Source organism: Sabethes cyaneus, chromosome 2 (genome assembly GCF_943734655.1).
Source record: "Sabethes cyaneus chromosome 2, idSabCyanKW18_F2, whole genome shotgun sequence".
Taxonomy (NCBI): domain Eukaryota; kingdom Metazoa; phylum Arthropoda; class Insecta; order Diptera; family Culicidae; genus Sabethes; species Sabethes cyaneus.
Genome location: NC_071354.1, coordinates 108,914,883 through 108,939,593, shown reverse-complemented (window position 1 = coordinate 108,939,593; position 24,711 = coordinate 108,914,883). Strand labels below are relative to the sequence as shown.

The following is a 24,711-nucleotide window of genomic DNA, read 5'->3' as shown; positions in this document are numbered from 1 at the left end:
TAGAATGTGTAAATTTCAAATAATATTTGTTTGGTTTAGCGGTTTACGATTCTGTGCAACAGATTTGCCTATTTAATCGTACGCATTCCATGGCCAAATTTCAGTTCTCTAGATAATCCATGAAGATGAAGTCAGTAAGAGTTCCTGTTTTTTGCTGTGTAGTTACCATGAGGTGTTGATGAATGTGTTTATATTGAGCAATAAACTGTAACTATGGATCAAGAAGTATAATAGGAGAGTTATAGTGCTTTGCGTTTACATACTATTTGAGATTCGACAAAGAATCACTGAGATTCAAAAGGTATGTAAAACAAATTTGCATAAAATTATACAACCGAGATAGAGTTTGCATATGAAAAATTATTGTTGCTTACGATGAAGGTGCGTAGTGTACTCAACTAATGTAATACAAGTGAAATGAGAAATAACAAGAAACGTTTCATTGCATTGTCAAATAAGCCGATGTATTATTTCTTCGTGATAAAATTTTAGTGAGCACTGGCTCTTATTTTCCTATATAATATTGACCATATTTGCGAAAAATTCTAATGATGCAAAAAAAATTACATAATCGTTTGTTAAGACTAGTTGTAGTTTCACATTACCTATTGCACTGTAAAGTACTAAACCTCTCAATATGATTTAAATTAATTTTGGCTCTGCCTAGTCACCACTTCGTATTCATCCTTCTTGGTTGTTTGTCTGATTTCAATTCACTTCTGGGCAGTCCTCGCAATTCTTCTGTTATGCGATGCAAACTAGACCCATTTATACAAGAATCAGATAATTTCCGGGCTGACTGTCGATGTTCGATAAAAGAAAAACGGTAAGTGTCTCTGTGTTAATCCTTTTCACGGTTGCACAATGCTAAATGCTAAATATGATTTTTTTCGACCAGATGTTAATCGCTCTGTTAAGTCCAGATAATTCTAAACTGGTAATGTCTAGCTTTTTGTTTATCTTACTATACAAATTTCTCTAATTGATGGTTAAATTTCGTTGAATGGCAACATGGTAAATGTTTTCAATTCTTCTTTAAATTTTTAATTTTTTTGGACGAGTCATATTAAACTACGTAGTTTTGAGTAATATATAAAAAATTGTTATTTATAAACTATTGATATATGCCCTATATAGTGTAACCGTGATTCGTTATTCGTAGTTGGAGTTCTGCTAATGCAAGTATCTTTCAGGTATAATAGAACTTATTTCATCAATAAGATATTACAATATGGCGGCAGATTTGTTATCTTCACTAACGGGCGATTTTGGAAAATGGCAGGCGCGCTCAATTTTTCTTATCTATTTATGCAAAATTCCATCCTCATGGTTCATGGCGTGTTTGATATTTACCGCTCCTGTTCCCAAACATGGTAAGTATATAGTAATTTAAATGAATTAGAATTCAAGATTTCAACTTGTTTAAAATAACTAAAATGTCATTCAAATTAATTGGTACGGTATTGCTAATAACACTAAAAATAGCTTAAATAAGTAGGTAGACGTGCTCATAAACATTTACAATGGACAGGAGCTGCTGTTTTGTTTCTTTGGGCCATTTACGTCATTAACACCAATCCTTATATATAGAAATTTTCCATAGAAAAAAGGTGTTAACCATCACAGATAGCGTAACTTTGCACGTCTTGCACGGTAACGCAGGTATTGAACATCTCAGAGATGTTTCCGATTCTTTCCTAAACCGAATTTATTGATTGCGAATATTGGATTCACAAGGAATACAAAAATATATTATATTAGTTCTTTGAAAAGCACTAGACTTTATTAAATTAAAGCTTCTCAACCGCCCAGTTAGCTTCGAGGTACGATACTGGTCTAACAAGCCAGTTGTTGTGAGTTCGAATCTCGATTGGGCGGTGCTACTAGATAGAGCCAGTAGGATTGTTACACTAGCCCCGAAATTGTTCAGTACTTTAACAGCCAGCTTGATCCTTCAAGTGTTCAAACCCAACTTGAGTTACCCAAGGCCACATTTTTTAGTTCGCTTCTCATTCGCTAAATTACAAAACAGTTCGTACACTTACCTTCAAAGCGAAATCAGTAGAAACTCTCAAAGAATTAAACTAAATCAATAATTGACATTGATTCTTGTTCTCTATATTTGTGTAATAATTTATACTATGTTGTCACCGGATTATTATATTTTCTATTGAATTTAATTAAATCTTAGACATAACCAGTAAATCAAGCCTCCCAATTGGCCTCGGGATATGACTCCAGTTCAACTAGTCAATTGCCGCATATTCGAGTGGATCTTAGCATTAGTCTCGCAATTGTGTTGTAATCTAACAGCTGGTAGCGAAATCTATCGGATAACAAAACAGAAGGTCATGTTTCGAAACCGGAACATAGTACCTAGGCTTTTCTTTTTTTAATGTTTGAATATTGCTTATTTGGTACGGTCCTGTTGGTACTTCTACCCCTCTCTGCGTTACTAAACATAAACTTTGATATATATATATATATATATATATATATATTATATATATATATACTTTTATAATATATATGAGTCGCTCAGAAGGAAAGGGATGTAAGTGACAAAAAGTATATTTCGAGAAAATCGGATGCAAAGTTAAGCTAGATGTCAGCTAGAAAATTCGTCAGGTTAAAATACAAAACTAATGGCGCACTATGGTTCTGTTAACTTCACTTTATTAATTTCTATTGAAATCTTGGAAAAGCATTTTATAATTTTTGGGAGATATAAGACATTTTTGAAAATGTTATTTGCACTTACACACCCCTTTCCTTCCAAGCGAAACCCAACTTTTATTTTGCTCTTTTTTTTTCATGTTTCTAAAAAAGTCATTAAACGGTAAAATTTTGACATGAATTTTCTAGCATGCATAAAACCATGCTCAAAGTATCGTTTCCTATCATTATCTCGATTTTTTCAATTTTGTCACTTACACCCCTTTCCTTCTAACCCCCTTATATATTAGACGATAATACATTAGATGAATATATGATATAAAAATGCGTTTTTTCAGGTGATTTTTTTTGCAAGCCCCCAGTACCTTCACAAGTATTGAATACAACTGAATGGATTAAAATATCACATCCCGTTAAAGAAGATGTCAACGATGAAGAGTTTTCTATTGACTATTGTAACGTTTATGAGGATGCTTTGGAACATAGTTTTCAGGTATGTGAACCCTAAAAAGACTGTATGTTTTAGTACTAAACCACGATTGTCGTAAAAAAGTTGAATGGGTGGATAAGGCAAAACATTTACTAGTCTTTTATTTAGATACATATTATATATAGTCATAAATAATTAAGGGCCACTTAACGAATCGTCGTACTGCAAAATAAATTTTAAAACTAACCATTTATCGAAACAATCATAGATTCTGGTTATCATGAATTTGATTTATTGTTTGAAGCATATTTTAGCTAGAATTTTATATTGCATAAATTCAGATAAAAGCGCGGATCTAGTTAAACCACAATTATTTATCATAATTCGCACTGTAACAATTATGTGTCAATTTGGTACATTTAACATGCCTTAAACGATGAAATAACATACGGATTAGGATTATTTCGATTTCTTTTGCAATTGTCTATCCTAATTTGATTTCGTGCCATAGTGGTCCAGCTTCTCCTATTACTCTTTTATTGCATAACTAAGCTTGCTTCAAATCCCCGCTATAAGCAGAATACCATTATTTTCTTAATTGTTGAAGATTCAAATTCGCTTCATGAATGGAAAAATATGGTACATTTGACAAAACTACTTATAAAAATAGTGATGGACCTAGTTTTGACAATCATCATCTTAGCAACGTATTACAGTTGCTTCCTGAAATCAAACAAAACAAAATTTGTCACTTTATCATTCACAGAAAAAATATTTAAATATTCTTTTTCAAATAACGTGCAAGTAAATTTTAAGAAAAATCTCCTGCTGTTAAATTAGAGGTAAGACCGGGTTTCTATTGTTTTTGGAGGAGTTTGTATCGTTGAACAGTTAAAGATGGTATCCGATATTTCTCTGTTGCTAATCAATATTTGCGGCTGTGATTTCAATAGCAATCTACATAAAGCGTACCCCATAATTGTGTAAAACTATGAAAATCACAATTGTGAGCCAATTTTAATTCCCTTCGAATGTCCATTAAACTTATATAAAACATGCATTTTTCTCTTGGAGAATGCAAATTTTTCAGATACAATTCTTTTTGATTTGCGTTTATGAAACTTACGAGTTCACTTGCCGCACTTTCAGATGTTTAAAATTTTAGCGATTGTTTGACAACTGCACAATGAGCAAAACGAAAAAATTCAATATTCAATTCATATTTTATTCGGTGGTCAAGCGCACTATTCATTTCTTTAATAGTACAGGATGAATATATCTACTATTTCACTTTTTCTTGCTTCCGTGCCACCGTAAGAGCACCATATATCTACTATTGCAAATCATTGTTTCAATCAATGAGTAAATATTACTAATGGCAGTCTGAATAAGCAGTTATCGGCGGTGATAAGTTATAAGCTGTTTATCGGCACGATCGGACAGCCTTAAATAGTAACAAGAGCTCTGGCGGCGGAGTTCTTTTGGCCGTGCGCTCCTGCATCAAATCCTGGCAAATGAAGCCTCCCGAAATAACTACGGTGGAGCATCTGTGGGTAGCGATATCAACTCAATCTGGAACGGTTTTTATCTGTGTCGTATATTTTCCAACTGACCGCATCAATGGCAGTCGCGTAATCGACAAACATGCACTTTCCCTCGAATGGGTTGTCTCTCAAAAGGAAGCTAGAGATAGCATTATTATTGTAGGCAATTTCAACCTCAGCCCGGTTTCGTGGCTCAGCGATACGAATAATTTGGACACACCCAAATACACACAGCTTTGGAAATACATTAACAATAAGTGAATTATTTTGCAGAGTGGTAGACGTATGGCTGTTCTTTCTGAAAATATAACACTTGTTTATATTACAAGCGCTCAGCGTAAAATGGCGTCGAAAGAAGAGCAGGTGCGAAAAGCAATTGTGTGCGGTCACAATGAAAATCCGGATCTCTCGTTAAGAAAACTTGCCAAAAAGCTTGGATTTCCTCCAAGTACTGTCCACAGTGTTTTAAAATCGTTCGATACTCGCTTGACAACAGCTAGGAAGAAGGAAAGTGGAACAAAATCGGATCTGAGGAACCACCACAAGGATGCGAAGGTAAAACAAATATTACGGAGAAGACCAGATCTTTCTGTACGTACTATTGTTCGTAAAATAAAAATATCGCCAACATTCGTGCACACTTCTAAGCAACGACAAGGCATGAAATCTTTCAAGGTGAGGACTGTGTCAAACCGTAATGATAAGCAAAATACGACGGCCAAAACACGCGCTCGTAAGCTTTATCGCGAATATTTAAAGTTTCCATGCGTTATAATGGACGATGAAACGCATGTCCTAGAAGACTTTTAACAGCTTCCTGGTATGTCTTTTTACACTGCCTTGAAACGGAATGGCGTTGCAGAGCATTTTAAGACAAAGAAAAAAGCCAAATTGCCCAAAAAATATTTAGCATGGCAGGCCATATGCAACTGTGGTCGAGCAAGCAAAAGTTACATCACTACGGGAACGGTTAACAAGGAAATATACCGTGAAGAATGCCTGCAGAAACGATTGTTACCGTTCATACACAGCCATGATGTACCCTCGCTGTTTTGGCCTGATTTGGCATTTTGTCACTATGCCAAAGATGTTTTGGAATGTTATGATGCTTATGTGGAGTCCATATTGTACCGAAGGAGGCGAATCCACCTAACTGTCCAGAGTTACGCCCCATCTGCGGTATTGGGTTTTGGTGAAGAGAGAGCTGTCCCAGCACAAACAACAAGCAACAACTATAGATAAATTTCGAAAATCTTGGACAAACGCAGCTAAATTGGTTGCCAACAAGTCTACACTGACCCTCATGGTAAGGGTAAACTCCATAGTTAGCCAATTTTTCATGCAGACCAAATAAGTAATGTTAATTTGTTTGATAATTATTAACAATACACACATAAATGATATAAAATTGTTTCATGGATTAAACTTCTAGCAAATTTGTTTTATTGCAAAATTGAGGTGTCCAGATTTTGTCGCGGACAAGCCTTAATAAGAGGACTAGCAGTAAAGTAGCCGCATATTTCGCCAAAATAGTTTTTGAGTAGCATTTAAGGCGACTTAAATCACCAGATGCCAAATTTGGTTTCAGTTGCTTAATTAGTTCTCGAGTTATGTGGAAATTTGTGTTTCATTTGCATGGGAGCCCCCTCCTAAAGAGGGGAGAGGTCTCATTTCACCATAGAAAAAATTCAGCACTTTTTCGTTATCTTCCAAGCAATAAGTGCGCTGAAGATACCGAAACGATTTAATGCAAAATAACACTTTCATGAGCGATATCGCACTTTGGATGGTACAATTTTCCTTGCAATTGACAATATCATTGACGATGAAAGTTCTCCGAATGCTGGAAGGATTCCTTTGTTTTCCCTGTGCACAAAAAGGGGTGCAAAAGAACCTTTGCTAATTACCGTGGTATTGCTGCCTTAAGTGCTGTCTCTAAACTATTTGAGCTAATCGTTCTGGTAAAGTTGATCCAAGATTGCTCACACTGCATATCTCTTGACCAGCATGGATTTATGCCAAAGTGCTCAACGACACCCAATTTAATCGCCTTTACAGGTTTGCTCTGCGACACTTACGATGGCTTGACCCACGTAGCCTACCAAATAAATGTAAATGTAAAAACAAAAGTGACTCATAATTGTCCCATAATTGCGGAACGACTGTAAGTTAGTATCTTTCCGTTTTTACATTAAAAGTAAGACAATATTCTTACAATTTATGAGCAAAATATGCTCTGAATCATTATTTTTAATAAATTTCATTTAGTATAATTTTTCAAGGGAGGTAAAAAGTTACCTGTACTATATATTGTGTATACAATCACAAGTAGTGAGCTTTCAACACTATCAGAATTACACTGTTTGGTTTAATCGGGTAAAGCTTGGCGCGAGGGGCGTCCAGATTTACTGTTAGTCAGGCTTTATAACTGAGTCGCTCAGAAGGAAAGGGGTGTAAGTGACAAAAAGTATATTTCGAGAAAATCGGATCCAAAGTTAAGCTAGATGTCAGCTAGAAAATTCGTCAGGTTAAAATACAAAACTAATGGCGCACTATGGTTCTGTTAACTTCACTTTATTAATTTCTATTGAAATCTTGGAAAAGCATTTTATAAATTTTGGGAGATATAAGACATTTTTGAAAATGTTATTTGCACTTACACACCCCTTTCCTTCCAAGCGAAACCCAACTTTTATTTTGCTCTTCTTTTTCATGTTTCTAAAAAAGTCATTAAACGGTAAAATTTTGACATGAATTTTCTAGCATGCATAAAACCATGCTCAAAGTATCGTTTCCTATCATTATCTCGATTTTTTCAATTTTGTCACTTACACCCCTTTCCTTCTAACCCCCTCAACTAGGATTTTTTCGCAATTTAGACTACCGTGGACCCCCGTTCGTTTGACCGTTTTTAATCTGAACACTTTTTAATTTGAACCCCGTTGGTTTGCACGACGTGCAAATTAAAAATGGTTCAAACGTCATACTCAATATGACATCATTTGCTTATGCAGACAATGCGCATAAACACGATTTGTTTGTGCTGATTTAGCGTGTTTAATCTGTTTCACAATGCGTTTTTCCAACGATTATGGTAGAAATCCGATCGGAGAATGAATATTCGCTGCCTGCAACTGCCAACTGAATCAAACCACCAAAACAATAACAAAGAACAGGGCTGCCAGTTTACACAAGTTCCAGCATATTTAGGGTTACCAATTGTTCAAATTAAAAACTAACCCCGTTAGTTTGCATGAGTAATCGTTCAAACGAACGGGGGTTCACTGTATTTACTAATGGGGATGTAGTACTTTCCAGTGGACCCTGATGTATGTAACTGGTCTAACAAGCCTGTCATCGTATGTTCGAATCTCGACTGGTAGACTAACCAATAGGATCGCAGTACTAATCTCACAATTATCCTACGCACTAACAGTTGACTGCAAAGTTTGTCCGATAAAATCAAAACGCCAAATCCGTCAAACGAAATGTATCACCAAGTACATAATTGCCTTACTAGTGGTTATCCCAATTTACATGCATTTAGAGTTATAATTTTTCTTCAACATACTGGTAAATTGTTATAATAGGTGTTCAAATATATAGGAAAACTCAGAATACGAAATAACAGTACATTTGCATGTACATTTACATTTACAGTATTTCAAAGATTCGGATGTGAAGCCATGGATACAACCGACTAATAACAGCAAAATTGTACCGTGCGAAACGTTTGAACATCATTCGGAATATAACTCCATAATCACCGAGTTTGATTTAGTTTGCTCAAGGTAAATACGATTATACAATTTCACTTGTGTAAGGTGTTTGTATTACTTCGTTGTTTTTGTTATTGGATTGGACTCAAGATGTTTAAAGTTCTTAATATTAATATTAATTATATTACCTGCTATGTTATTGCAGAGATATATTAGTTGCATCTACACAATCTTCTCATCTGTTTGGTGTACTACTTGGTGGAATAATCACTACTAAACTAATGGAGACAATTAGTCCTCGTAACACAATGTTGTTGGGTGAGAACGCATTTATACTTTGTGCATAATTTTTCTATTATTATTTATATATTTGGTAGCTATCATAATTATATATTGTAACATAACTGTTTCAGGTATGTACACTCAGATATTATGCGGATGCATTACCGGTTTAGTGGACGTCTTTGAGCTACACATGATTTTTAGATGCCTAAGTGCAATTTGCTGTGGATTAATGTATACTGCCGGTGGTGTTATCAGTAAGTATAGGCAGGTACTCTATTAGGTGTAGATTCAACAGTTGTGGTGGGAAAACTAGTCAAAATGACGGATCGGCATAAAATTATCAGAAGAAAAATTCAGAAAATATTCGCTAGCGGGTGTTGAAAAATTCTTTGAAAATAAAATATATTTCTTAAGGTGAAATTAGTCGTCATCGATTCTGCCAATTTCAAAAGCAGTTTTATTGTTTGAAACAAAAATTCTGTTCATGGAAATATATTGGCTGTGTACAGATTGGCAAGAAGAACGCAGTGAATACATTTTTATAAATAGGACGCTTTTGGGTCCAAAAACTGCTTCCGAAATTGGGCTCTCAGACTAAAAGTTAATGACTGCTAATTTCATGTGAAGATTGCTTCTATATTTCGGATCGTGAAAAACGATTGGCTCCGCTTATGACGTTTAAATTGGCTCCTGAATTTTCTATCCGCCGAACTATATTAACTATTATAATCCAGTAACTATTTATAACCCATTAAAAAAGGATGACAAGAATAATTTAAAGGTCTACTTACCATATAAATTTTTATTGAATTCCTTCTCTTTTCGACATTTAGTTCAATATTAACAGTGTTGGGCACCGCTAATTCACCGCAAATTAACAGTCACTGTTTATTTTTGAACATATCGCAGCCACTTGCATTGTAATCTATCACTGTACAAATTATTACTAATTTATCTTTATTACACGGCTTTTCCTAACAAAACTAAGATCAAAACCTATTATATTGGATAAAATGCGTTACAGTTTATCAGTTTTAAAATGAACAGCGGCTCTTCATTTAGAATTATGGATCAGTAACAATTCGGTTAGTCTGAGTATAAATTATAAAGTATAACTAGCGTTTCGCGATTGGTCGGTTAGCGAATTAGCGGTGCCCAACACTGAATATTAATATAAAAAATGTGAAAGACATGAAAAGCGAATTTTTGGTAGGTTTCTTAACCGATTTAAATGAAATGAAATAAGTATTAATTACAAATAAATGGTCGGTGTTAAATCACCTGACCAAGTCCCAAAATTTAAAAAAAATGAGTTAATAACAGCGAACGATCCAAAATTTTCTAAACTTCATTTTACTCAAATCAGATTACATAAATGTTGCATACAGCCCGAGTTATGAGATGATTTCGAACGATTGATAGCTATAAACAATACAGAGCAGCAAACTTTGAATGCGTTTTTCTCGAAATCAGATTTTTGTCACTTGGTTCATTTTCAACAGGCTTCAGTTTGGCTTTTTGCTCAGTAGATGCTCATTTTAATACAACGGCTCAACGAAAAAGAATTCGAAAAAGTGGTGTAGAAGGCAATTGTAGAGTTGATTATTATCTACAATATTTTTTAAAAAAGCAAAGTTTTATCAATCTTAACGTCGATGTAATTGAAGTATAGTTTTATCTGACGCTGATTTGGCTACCAACGGGTAGCAGCTCTGTAGCGCCGTAAATACAAAAGACAAAACTTTACTTTCTTCAATAATATTGTAGATAATAAATGACTCTACAATAGGACTCCACACGAACCGTTACTTTTCAAAGGATGGTGGTAGTAAAATCGAAATTTCTCTCTTAATTATGTTTACCTACCTAAAAAAGAATCACTAATCACATTTTTTGGTGGTACACTTACTCTGTTATGCTTAATTTTCATAACTTCTGCCTAATTTTGATAAAAAACAACCTTTTCTTATACCTCTCCATAGTATCTTACCACCATTCTTCCGAGAGCCCGGTAAAGTGATTTTGATACCGTACGAGAGCCGGGAGCTGAATATGTTTGTGACATTTCAATTCGAAGAAATTAAATTTCGCAACATGATAAATAAAATAAATAATAACAATGTTTACCACCTATTTATTGGATCAGGTGTCAAACGTTATATTGCGATTAGCGATGAACAGAAATAAAACTGAGATGCATGAGAGAGTACTGTTGCTGCGCTGAGTAAATTTCTTGGCGTGCAAAACTGGGCTGTTTTCGAAATGTACTATATGCGTTACAAAGTAGCGACATCTGTTGTATTCAACAAGGAAACATCGATAGTTTCAAGCATGCTCTCACGCATGGCGCATAATGAAACACTAGCACCAACTTCTGTTCTTTATTAGGCGAAATCCATTTAGTACGCCACGCAAATTTTGACCAAAATCAACCCCCGCTCTCCCCTTTGTCACATTGTGTCACACATTTATGACCCCTCTGAGAAAGTACGTCACGTCACGGTTAACCCCCTCCCCCCTCACAAAAAAATAATTAAATATACATTATTCCTCTATTTTATTTCAAGCTATCAATATAATTCACTTCAATCAATCCATCAAATAACAAAAAAGAACCAGCAAATAAAAAAAAGGAAAATTTTCGAGGAAAATTTTAAAACAATCAGCACTTCCTGCTGACACCTTGCAACAACACGCCTTGGAAGAACTTTTTTGGCGGATTTTGTCATTTTGTTTATTTCTTGCAATCATACAACTTTACCTTAGATGCGAAATTTAATCCGCAAGTGGTACAAACTCTATCCTTCAGAGAGCTTTTGAGTGAGGGACAGTACATATAGGTCATACGGAAGAACCACAAAACCAGCCGTGGAACTTCGGTATGAGTTTATGTTCATCGATTGAGTTCAGTATGAATATCAAGGGGAAACATTGCCGTTGGTCTCTGGTAAACTCCGTAGCCCCTTAGGAGTGTGTGCGACTGCTATTTGCGGTTGCAAAAATCTTTTAGGCAGGACGGTACTAAAGGAGCTCTTCAGTGGTGTAATGTATTCTGTAAAGCCTTATAATTCCCTGAATAAATTTTCCATTTGAAATTTTTTCATGTAACGTCACATTACTTTATACCCACCCAACCCCCTCCCCCCTATAAGCGTGCGTGACGTACCTTATGGATAGCCCCTCATCAGAAACTAGAGGCGGTGTCCTACTGCTCTTTACTCTACTTGTATGAATTCTGTTTCGGTGAGGCGCTGTAATCAAATGAGCATCCTCTGAGAAAAAAAAACGAAAATTAAGCCTGGATTTCAATATTATTTTGACATTAACAATATATCACTAAGCACTGCCTTGGATTTTTTTTTCAAGCTTACATATAAATATATCATTTCAGTGGCAGATATAACAGGTGGAAAATACAAAACGTCAGCCATAGCCTTATTTGAACAGTTTTGGTCTGTAGGCGTCATACTTCTTCCGGCTGTAGCAAGTTTTTGGTCTAGCTGGTCTCATCTCTATTTGGCTATTTCATTGCCGACCTTTTTACTGATTATTTTGCACAGGTAAGTATACACTGCAACGAGAACTATGGCATTTAGTACCATTTTTCTGAAAACGCTTGCTTTTTAAAAGTACCATGAAAAAGCTATTTAAATTTACCATGATTCTTGTACAAGTATCATGTTCTCAGACAATTTTATCACCTTTCATGGTAATGGCTAGTAATTTTGACAAGGATTTTGTTATTTTTGTTATGCATCGGGGTAACGCCGAAGGTAACGTAACGAGTGTCTTTTTTACACGGTTTGTTTTTTTCGATTACTCAAAACGGGTCAACTTAGGGAGCATTCACAAACTACGTGATGAATGTCGGGCCTTTCTCAAATACATTGAGTAATAAGTGAATGGCGCCTAAGTTGTCCCGTTCTTAATAATCGAAAAAACAAACCGTGTAAAAAAAGAACTGGAGTGTAAAGCAATTTTGACTAGAACAATGCATAAGCTAAACAAAAATTTTTTGAGCCAAAATTCACTCCTGTCTCCTCTTAATTTTACCGTCTAATATGGTAACAGTTACTATGGTCTTTGTTTCGGTGTAGAGTAAGTCCAGGGGAGAAGCAACATTCGTTCTGCCAGACTTCCACTAAGACTCCATAATGCACGTGCAGTTTTCTATGTAATTCAATCATTATCTTTCGAGTTTCGATTTAAATTTTCAACTCAGTATAAATGTCAGTAAAATATCCGTATGTAATACTCCATATTTATCTGGTCTTCAAAAAGTTGGCCTCGTCTCCAATATTTTGATGGCTGTTTGGACTGGAGTTACATGTTTGATTACAAATCTGAGCTCTTATTTTTGTGAATCTACTAACCGAGTACCCAAACTTACTCCCAGCCGCTTTTATATCTGTTATTGTAACAGAAATGCATATAATCTTACCAAACTTTTTTTTCCTCATTTACATATCCTTCCCCCACTTGGAAGCTTTTTAGTACCGCCCCCCTTTTGTCGCTTTCTTTCCGGAAATCCCTATAAAGAACGAAATACAGTTTTTGTTATTACTGCAACCTCTACTCTTGTAAATAACCACCCGACATTCGTCCTTTTCAGACCTGCCTCTTGGCCTACAGCCATTGATAACATCTGAAAATTTAGAGAAGTTTTAAACCTAAGAGGTTCACTCGCCTCTCGAGGGAGGCCAAGTTATTATGCAGAAAATCATTTGTTTAAGCAGTATATTTGATGCTTATGATACAGAATTTTCTTTCGAATTAATTAATTTATTTAACTAAGTATTCATGTAACACAAGTAACTTTCTAATGGTTTTCAAAAATTTGCGTACAATATGATTTCTGATAATTAGTTTGCTGTTGAGAAGAATGTTTTACAGGATTTTTAAAGAATGCATGGCACTCTTTCATCGAGCCTACTTTTCCCTTCGCAAGACGCTTCGATCAAATAGCATACGCCGTACAAAGCTGACGATGTACAAAGCGCTAATCAGACCGGTAGTCCTATACTTCAGCTGACGAATTTCTTGTCGGATCTCTTCGAGATCGAGAGCCGGCACGCTGTTGAGGTGCTCATCGAAATACTGCTTCCACCTGTCGACCACCTCGCGCTCGTTTGCGACTGGATCCCCTCCCTCGTCCCTACACATGTCAGGTTTCGGTGTGTAGCCCTTATGAGTTTGGTTCACCTTCTTGTAAAACTTGCGCGTGGCATTAGCCCGGAATAGTTGTTCCAACTCCTCACGATATCTGTCCTCCTTCTGGCGCTTTTTGTTCCTCAGGATCATGGTCAACTCATTGATCGGTGTGTCGACATTCTGACCTGACCATCACGGGAAAAGCCAGTGGAACGCAGAAAGTTAAGTGCCATTAATGCGGTGAAGGGCGAAAGCAGATAGAACGGAACGAATTCCTTATTCGAGCCCGGAAGATAGATATCAGATTGGTAGTCGTCTGTATTTACGGCACCGCGAAAGTGTAAAACGAAATGCGTCCAGATTGTCCCTTTGTGGTAGCACATTTGTCCATGTGATCTGTTGCATTACCCTGAGTATTTTCAGCGAAGCCTGGATATCGAGTAGACAGCCGTTTACACATATGGTCGACGTTGAGCCATATTTTGGCCTGTAGTGCCTGAGGATTATCCACACCGCCAGTGTACAACGATCGCTGGCTGGAACCACCGTCGCTATAAGGGAGATTACGTACCACGAGGTAACTGTTATTCCTTTTGTCATCTTTGTTTGTGCGTCTGACAAGAATCATAAAAGCCGATAGAGTACACCTGAGCCGCCCTGTAATAAAGAGTGGGTCGGGCGAAATAGAGCCTTCTTACAATTGGCTCGCTCTCGTCGATACTTGGCCAAATTCTCTCTCGTCGATATGCTTAGACAGTTTTTCCAAGCTCTGTTTTTCCTCTCTATCACTTGTTGGCATTCCCCGTCAAACTCATCATTTCGTGCACTCGAGGTTTCCACTCCTAGCACCGCGGTTGCGGCCTCGTTGACGGTCGAGCGTATCCATTTTCGAGGGTCGAAACATCTAGCTCCACAGAAGAAGGCAGAACTTCATCCAATACGCGCGCGTAGTTTTCGACAACTGGCGGGTTGTTTAACTGCCGAATGTTTAACCGAGAATGACCGAGAATTGCGGGGCATAAACCGTCGATAGTATTGAGCGCACGTGTACTGCTACTAGGTAATGGCCAGAGTCGATATCCGCACCCCGTAGGGAGCGTACGTTGGTGATGTTCGAGAAAAACCGGCCCTCGAAGAGAATATGGTCGATTTGATTCGAAGTTCGTTGGTCAGATGATTTCCAGGTGCCTTTGTGAGAAAAGAAATTGCTTCTGATCACCAAATCTCGGAAAGCTGCAAAATGGACACATCGCTGGCCGTTGCCGTTCGTGTCGTTGTGCAGGCTATGGGGCCCGATCGCTGGTCTATGCATTCTCTGCCAACCTGGGCGTTCATATCTCCGATGACGATCTTGATGTCCTGTCGTGAGCAGCTGTCGTACGTTGTCTTCAGCTGCGCATACAACGCTTTCTTCTCGTCGTCGGGTCAACTTTCGTGTGGACAATGAATGTGCACGTTTATGATGGTGTAGTTGAAGAAACGGCCTTTTATCCTCAACACGCACATACTTTCATTGATCGCTTTTCAGTCCATTACGCGATCCTGCATTTCGCCCAACACTAGGAAACCCGTTCCCAGCTCGTTGGTCGCTCCATCGCTCTGGAAAAATTGGGCTTTGCTGAGACGGATGCTCCACACTTTCTCGCCTTTGCGACAGTTCTGCTGCAGTGTCACGATGCCAAACTTTCGGGGTTGTAGCTGATCGAGCACCAACGAAATTTAGCGATTTGCAGTTCCAGATACCAAGTCTCCATTCCATGTCCTTATTTTGTCGCCTTTGTCCATGCCGAATGTTCCGAGTAACTGAGAGGTACATAGTTGAAAATTTTCAAAGACTATGAGAGATACAAGACGATGTCGGTTATATTTTTATTCAAATTGCACTCGTCAAAAATATACTTGTGCTACAGTTTGGTGTATTGTTATTCTGCATTGAATTTTTTTTTAATTTAAGCCAAAATATTTGGGGGAGGGGGGGGGGGGGAGTCTAAGGTACCACCTCTGGCTACGTGGCTGCCCCTAAGTAGGTATATATCTTATATGTGTAGTTTGATGAAGAAGCCACTTATGAATCTGTTTTTTCTCTGAAAATCCCTATAATGGAAGACAAACAAATCCTTTTTGTATCCTTTTTTCCTCTTTACTTATTTGAACCATTTTTGAAGACCTCTCATCTTTTGTCTTCCCTCCGTTGTAACAGTAAGCTACGCCAGACGGGATCACTAGCTTACTGTGAGGCACAAGACAAAATTGATAGTCACGCGTAAAACGTCCAAAGTAGCGACAAAACGAGCTGTAGCGCAATTACCTACCGGTAATCTCGGCTATGCCCGCAAAACTCCTTTGCGACTACCCTTCGAAACTCCTCCGCTTAAGCGCCAGTTCAGAAAAAGATCTGTACTGCGGAGAAGCGTGTTTGTACCGGCCCGGCTAGTCCGCTCAGGGCAGGTCAGATAAGGTTCCAACGAAAACGACTACTCACGGCAGGAATATCAAAATGACCAACTAAATCGGTAACAAAACAGAACAAGAAGAAAACCAACTATTCTAGGCTTTTTTAAAAAATCAGTCGGTGTGGTTTAAGTCACTTTATTCCTAACAGGTGCCTGACACTCTTTGGCTTACCTATCCTCGTTAAGAGCTATATTAATCTTTAACCTGTTTATCTGTAGTTACATGAACGAACGTACAGGGACGTTACTAGCTACCATCTGGTCGTCACCAGGGAGTTGTCCGGTGGGGCTACGCCGAAAAAATCGCCACACAATGGCGCACTGCGCTTCACAACGCAGTCAAGCGTTGTAGACAACTCCCGAATTTCGGATGGGAACGCTGGGCAGTTGAAGTTGAAGATGGCTAGCGAAGCTGGGGAGGACTCCCGTCTACTTCTGATTCTTCCTAGCGGAAACGATACCAAAAAAAACCTTCGCCTGAAGCACAGACAAACAGACAACTCTTGGAAGAAAAATCAACAAAAATTATCGTACTTCACATTTGGCCTGAACACGAGCGCCATCTATGATCGACATCCCCAAATATCAAATAGCAACATGAGTATCCCTCGAACTAGCAAGTATTTTTTATGGGATATTCCCCTTCTTTCGTTAAAAAGCGCCACTTTGACCAACACGGAGACATTCCTAACTAAACCCAAATTAGAAATGACGGTTTAATTGGTGCGAATAATGGAAAATGAGTGTTATGTCTGTTTGTCTGTGCCTGAAGGTTATTGGTTATGCGAAGTGGCCCTTTTTGGCTCGTTTGTATCGTTTCATCGAAATTACGCTTCGAGAAATAGTCAGGACTCGAACTCCGACTACGGAAGCATTCAATTGTGGTGAAGTAATCTTATTCCAGCTCATTTTATAACACTTTAAATCTGTGGCGCTAGTATCGCTTAAAGTCTAGTCAGCCATCCATAATTCATACACTGTGCTGATTTCTTTATGGCAAGGAATGTGTATGCCACCCAAGTTTGTTGAAGAACGGTCCAAGTGTCCTGGAGCCATGATGGAACATACATGCAAAAAACATACATATATTGATAATTTATATATTTATATATTTACCTCCGAGGAGATATCTTTATGAAAGAAATTTTAATAATAAAGGCCAATAGTTCAATTCATAAAAACTTGTATTTTGATTACTATCAATTTTTAGGTGGATTCCGGATTCTCCAAAATGGTTACTTCAACAAGGACGAATAAAAGAAGCTAAATTTTTTTTGGAGGAAGCAGCCACCACAAATGGAAATGGAAAATATATTCCAAGCGATTTATCTTCGCAACTTCATGAAATCTCGAATAAAATGAAATCTCAGCCTGACCCCGATCCGTGGTGGACAATATGGCAGGAAAAGGGTGCGAGGAAAAATTTAATATGTGCACACCTGGCATGGTCCATTTTTATTCCTGTATACTATGGAATGCTGTTGAATATTAGAGCATTTGGAACAGAACATCTACGAGTCAATACAGTGATAGCAGGTCAGTCTCGAATATCATCAGGCAATTTTAGGGAACAGGAAACGGAATTAGGATATGTATTCGAATGTTGTGTATCTTTATGTAGATTCATTTTTAATTTTAATTTTCTTATCAACATACCAGGCTAAGCAAAAACATTGCTCACATTTGTTTTCGAATTGTTTGAACACTTACTATTATTTGATAACTTGTGATTTATTTCTATACTGCTTCACGACGATTTGACTATCGAAGACACGTCTTTAAATTGAACCACACGCTTTAAATTATAGGAAATCAGTAGAATCAAATAAACTAGCCATCCTCAAGTCTTAATTTTATGGAAGGGAACGTAAACCTACCGTAATAATATAGATTTAAAGAGCATTTACAATAGTATATGATATTGTATAGTGTATAATTATATTGTTTTGCAGGTGCATCAGAATTGACTGGTACATTTATTGGATACTACCTCATAATGCGCACGAAAAACAAATGGTTTGCCGCCGGTTTGTTCAACATAATTGGAGGTTTGGTGACATATTGTGGCTGGCTTATACCACCAGAAGGTTAGTGAACCTACTAGTATGTTTTAGTATTACACAAGAATTGACAACAGTATTTTGAGCTTTCGGTTCTTATGTTCAAAAGCAATTCTAGCTACTTTACAGCGATTGTTTAAAAGTTTTGTAGGCTATGATATATTCGGTTTAGTTGTTTCAGAAAACTACTACTTACTTTTTCGGAACATGTAATGTCTTTACCTTTTTTATAAATATTCAATTACATTAGAACAATATAGAGTAGGGCGGGGCAAAAGTGCGACGTTTGAAGTTGTCATAAATTTTCGTGAGATATAAAAAAGCACAACAATAAAATATATTTTATATTGATGCAATAACTCAATAATATCTTCACATTCAACTATAAATCATTTGGAGTAATAGTGCTATGCAAAATAAATTCTTAATTTTTAGTTATACTTTTTATAATTATTATTATAATTTTTAATTATGCACAATAAATTCTTAATTATACTTTTCTGATACACTTTCCCTTAGTTACAGGAAATCGACGAACTGCTCTCCTCATGCTATCTGCGATGGTTGCAAAATGCAGTATATCATGTTGTTTGACTCTACTGACAGTTTGCACTACTGAACTAGTTAGTGAAAAAAAGAAAAAAGGTGCAGCATACTCATCAATAGTATGGGCTAGAGTAAGTATTACAAGTACTGCGCATTAAGTAAATGTTAATAGTTCTTTCGTCAAAAAATCATAACTAGAAAGTTGAGAGCTAAAATTAATAATTGAACTACGCGTATGTCTGGTATGGAATTGATGTAGATTTCATCATTCATCACAATCTCAATGCAAACCAGTTTTGTGAGCCATTTCTTGCGCAGCTTCCTTGTGTCAGTTTTGGCCACCGTGCTCTGTTTGTCACTCCGATTCAGTGTATTCCGAACTTTACGCCTGGAACTGGTTATTAAATACTGCTTAAAACTATTTTTGCATCGTTAAAGACCCGCTCTTGTTGAAAACGTTGAAATTGAGGTTTTAGTAATTGAATGCAGCTAAAATTATCAAACTAAAATGGGTATTGTGTTTAATTCTAACTGTTTTATATACCGTTATATATGTTATATATGTTATCTTTCGAAATAAGAACAACAAGCTGGCAAACTTTTAAATCGTACCCGAGGATCATAGGTTCACATGCCCTAGAAGCCGAGCAAATATTGAAAACTGTTCAGTCCGTTCACAAAATTTACGACGTAGACACTATAAACAAAGATGATTTTTGTAAACTCTTCGCTGGTTCAGATGTCAAACATTGTATTGCGATTGGCGATAAAAACAAAAAAAGGAGGCACGCGGTACAAGGTACCGTTGCCGCACTGAGTCAATTTATTATCGCGTAAAATTGGATTATTTACAACGTGTACCATACTTATTACGAAGAAACAACATCTACTGTATTCAACTGGCACCAAAAGCAAAACATAGATTGCTAACGTTCGGCTTTTGCAACCTGGACCTTCTGATACTCTTCAATACTCTAGCCCAACAAACATTTCTGTTGAATAACAGCTAATCAAGCGCTAGTTACCCGGCAATTAGCTATACAACGGTTGAATTAGCTACTAGTAAAAAAAGTGTTTGTTGGGAATGGCCTCTCCCAGCCGCAGGGAATCAAAATATTATTGTTCCTATCCAGAAATAAACAAAAAAACGAAAAGCGATAAACCAGTTATTCTCTGCTTAAAACAAGCAACGTAACAACCAGAATGTATCACGACAACAAAATAAAGGGACAAACAGATATCGTCTCATGGAAATGAGTAGGATAACTTTCGGTGAGAATATATTTTGATTCACACTCGCTCTCACAAGCGCTTGGTTTAGTGTAACAGGTATAAAGTAAAATATGTGTTTGTCGCAAGTTGGCTGGTTAAAGACAATACCGCAAAAAACTTACGAAAAAGACTAGCTTGCTCTAACCCAAAGCCGGGCGTACAATGCTTACCACTAGTAAGTTACCAACGTTATCTTGGTAACTACAGTGTGTACAGTGTACAGTGTGACATGATTAGGTTTGCTTTTGTTGCATACAATACGTATTGCATACAACAATGTGTCTCCTTCACAAGCAACAGCATGATTGTAATGAAACATCTTTATCCACGATAAACAGTTACGGTATCTTGTTGTCGTCCTAACTTTTAATAGTGACAAACTTTCATCATATTGGGTAATTTGTCCATTGTTGCACACCTAAGGCAGGAATTTTCAGTTTTTCTTATCTCTCGGAGAAACTATTACGTTACTTAAATCGAAATTTTCCTGTAAACAAAATGCCTTTCAGTAAAACATTTGGTATGTTTTCATAGCCTGAAAAACTGCATTTATTATGCAATTTGAGTTTATTACCAACAGCATTCAGACCCAATTGTTGCCCACTTAAGACGAAATCGAAAGTGGCTAACGTTATTGTGTTAGTGCGACAAACTGTGTACTGTACATCTCATGTGTCCGTTAAAAACCTAAACGTTTATTTGAATATTGCATTAGTATAGGTAATATATGTCAAATAGCGTAGCTTGCAAATATAAACACAGCTGATCCGCAGCCAACCGCACCGACTACGAACATCCCGAAATATGGTTTGTTAACTTTATCAAGGCATTCCGATTCAATCAAAATTAATAGCAGCAACTGATTAAGGATCACTAGGATGTTTAATTAATCCGCTTGCATCGGAGGCCAGTTTTTGATTCCTGCGTTTGCGTTTTGTTTGTTTACTTCACTCTAAGCTTATCGTTGCGGCGAAAGTTGAAAGCTCTTTAAAAGCTCATTGATGTGACGAAAGTTTGATACTGTGTTGCTGCTTTTTCGGAAATCGCTAGTACAACGAAATATGTGCGCGACCAAATATCTATTAACTAATTCCAAATTATACATTGGTAGCTTTTATGAGCACGTAATGATCGATATGATCAGTTAAATTTTTTTCCATTAGCAATTATGTTTTGCTGAGCGTTTGTGGATAAATAGCAGATCGATAAATGGAATGACAAGTTTTAGGAAATTATAATAGCACTAGAAGCACTGATTACGTGGTGAAAGCGTGCTCTGCCAATACAGATGCATTTTTAAGGCGCAAAACAATACATGCTTCGAATGGTAGCCGTTTATACAGCCATCTTTGAGCCACTTTCGGTTTCCCCTTAATTAATGTTCTTTGCCTAATATTGCACACATTCAATCCAATTGTTGCACGGCAAAGAAAAAGATGAAATTAGGAGAAATACCAAGCACAGAAAATTGACATATTAAGAACTCATTAAAAACAGATTTATTAATTATAAGTATATATAACTTTGTATAAGTATCATATAACTTTGTTTTCCGGTATCTTTCCTTTTTCAAATTTAAACGCAGTATATGTTGTTGGTTGAGATTTTGTTTTTTCAAAAGCAAAGTTTTTCGATTTTTTTTACATACGAGCTATAAGGGAAACCTTTACTTTTAAGTTCTTTTAGCCACAGCATAGCTTTCTTCTCTTCATTTAATACAGGCTGAAGCATTGTTTTGCGTTATAATTTCCATTTCTCAAGAATTTTTCATAACAAACTTACGCATTGTTCCGCTAATCGACTGTGGATTATGGATACGAAAACTATTTCCTATTCACGAAAGTTGTTACAAGCCGGTAATATCATTAGGGTAGACGCTCCAGTAGTTGCGGTAGTACCTGTAGTGGTGGAAACTCGTTATATTCCGTTATCCGTTATTTTTGCAGATTTTGTTACAAGTTTAATACTTGCCAAATGATACTGGTACTGGTAGTTCGATACTTATCAAACTTGTACCAAATTTCGATAAAATAACGGAATATTTCGAGTTTCCATCACTAATACTACCACAACTACTGCAGCATCTACCCTAGGCTTTTGCGGATTTAGTCTCCAGAGAAATCGATAATAATTTTTTTAATCTGACATCCAACTCGTGGTAAAATTTCAATCAGAGATGGATCAAGTAAGAATGGTAAAGTAGAGCCTAGCTTAGCGGCATTTGCAGATGGTGTGGAAGAAATGGACAAAATCCTACTTTTTTCCCAATTGTTAACCATATTAACCATAATATTGCATTAAAACAGAACAATAGGAAAATAGTATTTAATCAAACATTATGAATGCGGGTATTTTGAAAGGCATAGAAAGTAATATGGGGCAAATTTGCTTTTTGTTGAGATCTAAAAGCTTAAATTTGATGATTGATTTCTTAGTCCAAACTGTAAGCTTTCGACATATTTTGGGTCTACTAAGAGTTGGATTGTATGAGGTAATTTTTGTATTCCAAATATTTGTTTGCTAACAATCATGCTTACACATATTTGAAGGTAATGATATAAATTTGTGTTTTGATTGTTTGGAGTGCTGCGATTATGTAGATATTTTCAGATATTATTCAAAAACCGAGAGGTAGGCAACAATTGGGCGGTGGGCAACAATTGGCAAACGAAGTAGAAACAATATCATTGTTGTGCGTTCGAGAATTTAGATTTTATGCCCATCGAACATACGATAAATGGCTTGTTAGACTAGTATCGTACCCAACTAGAACCATTGATGGTGTGGCATCAATGGAAAAATCAACCGCTACACTTTTAATATACACTTACATTTACATTTACATTTACATTTACATTTACATTTACATTTACATTTACATTTATTCATTTACATCATCGGACAACAGGGTCCAGGGCTTGAAAAGGGATCGCAAGTTGAATGTGACTGCCGTGAATGCGAACTTTCCGCATTCAAACCCCGCTTTTTGAACGATCATTTGACTGTTTTTTTGAATCCAGTCAATCTGCCGCTTGCGCTGCTGCCGTCGTACAATTCATGCGGCATCTCAGCAAAAGCAAACAGTCGATCTCCCGTTTTGCTTTGCGCTTTGAGAATATAAACTGCAAACTGACTGGAAGCATACGGTGACGTATTTTTTCGTTCTCTTTTTGTCTCCAAATCGGCTGCTCACAGTAATAGTTTGTCACCCGGACGTCGGTCGGACGCAAGCAAAATATTCGTTTGTATTGGACGGAGTCCGACCGACTTCTTCCATGCACATGTAGTGGTTGTTTTTTTTGTAGTATTGAATCATACGATTGTGCGGTTGCTTTTTGTTAGCGTGGTGATTGCCAGTCATTTGACTGTTTTGCAGTCATTCGCTGCTCCAAACGGTAAAGGCAACTTGATCGAAACGAAAATGTCAAAAAGTTTTAGAACGCGATCGTAGTGCTGCGTGCAATCGGCGTTTGACTGAGCAAACTGCCAGTTGTGTTATGCATAGCGTTCGTATTCCACCTCTAAACGGACGGTGTGAACTTGAATGCGCGTTGGTGTGACTGCGGTAGAAAAAAAGGATCGGTCGAAGCCCTGACAGGGTCTACATGATAATACTAAAACATTACATACGATCAGTCAAAATTAAAATTATAGATACGATTTCTAAAACAAACAAATGATACACATTATTGAATATAGCACACATTGCTCGAATTGGTTCATTTTGACCATAAGTCGTTCGATGAAAATTCAGGCGTATAAAGTTACTGGTTCGTAGATGTCTCGCAGCTGCATTTATATCCACTTGCGTCAAAATATTGGGTGCGTCTATTTCACCACAAAGCAATTTAGCGATAAATATAGCACGCGTGCAATTTCTTCTATTAGCCAAGGTATCCAGGCTTAATAATCTACAACGACTTTCGTATGGGGGGAGCTCAAACGGGTTAGTCCATGGAAGAAATCGCAATGCTAATCTTATGAACCTTCTTTGTACAGCCTCAATCCTTGTAGACCACGTTGTAGTATAAGGACTCCAAACTACTGCAGCTGTCTCGAGGGTAGACCGAACTAACGAGTAGTAAAGTGATCTCAAACAAACGCTTCAGTCTCGGAATTCCTTCCCAATTCTCATGATGAATCCCAAGTTTTTGTTTGCTTTCGCGACAATGTAGCTATAGTGGCACTGGAAAGTCAATTCGGTATCCAACAACACCCCAAGGTCCTTCACCACTGTTTCACGCTGAATTGGCAGGCTATTAATAGTGTAGCAGTAGGCTAAAGGCGATTTTTTCCTCGTAAACGTAATTACCATACACTTTGCCACACTAATAGTTAGATGGTTGCACGTGCACCATCCGAAAAACAAGTCGACTAACTGTTGAAGCTGCGCGCAGTCCTCCTTCGACCGTACGACGGAAAAGATTTTCAAGTCGTCAGCATACAGAGTTCGACAACCAACTGGAAGCGCCAGGCAGACGTCATTGAAGAAAAGCGAGAATAACAGCGGTCCCAAATTACTGCCTTGCGGTACTCCCGACTTAATCTGGAACTCCTGAGTCTTGAAGTCTCCAA

General features: G+C 37.1%; 1 protein-coding gene across 1 annotated transcript in view; it reads left to right on the top strand.

The window, feature by feature from the left end:
• The first annotated feature begins 1,231 nt into the window (after positions 1 to 1,231).
• The window catches only part of LOC128735850 (organic cation transporter protein), a 29,636-nt gene continuing 6,156 nt past the window's right edge, over positions 1,232 to 24,711 (top strand). Inside the window, exons 1-9 of the mRNA XM_053830334.1 lie at positions 1,232 to 1,373; positions 3,015 to 3,169; positions 8,335 to 8,441; positions 8,575 to 8,687; positions 8,783 to 8,908; positions 12,046 to 12,214; positions 17,469 to 17,794; positions 18,211 to 18,345; positions 18,838 to 18,995. Of these exons, the coding sequence (XP_053686309.1) occupies positions 1,232 to 1,373; positions 3,015 to 3,169; positions 8,335 to 8,441; positions 8,575 to 8,687; positions 8,783 to 8,908; positions 12,046 to 12,214; positions 17,469 to 17,794; positions 18,211 to 18,345; positions 18,838 to 18,995 (1,431 nt within the window). The remainder of the gene's footprint in view (positions 1,374 to 3,014; positions 3,170 to 8,334; positions 8,442 to 8,574; positions 8,688 to 8,782; positions 8,909 to 12,045; positions 12,215 to 17,468; positions 17,795 to 18,210; positions 18,346 to 18,837; positions 18,996 to 24,711) is intronic.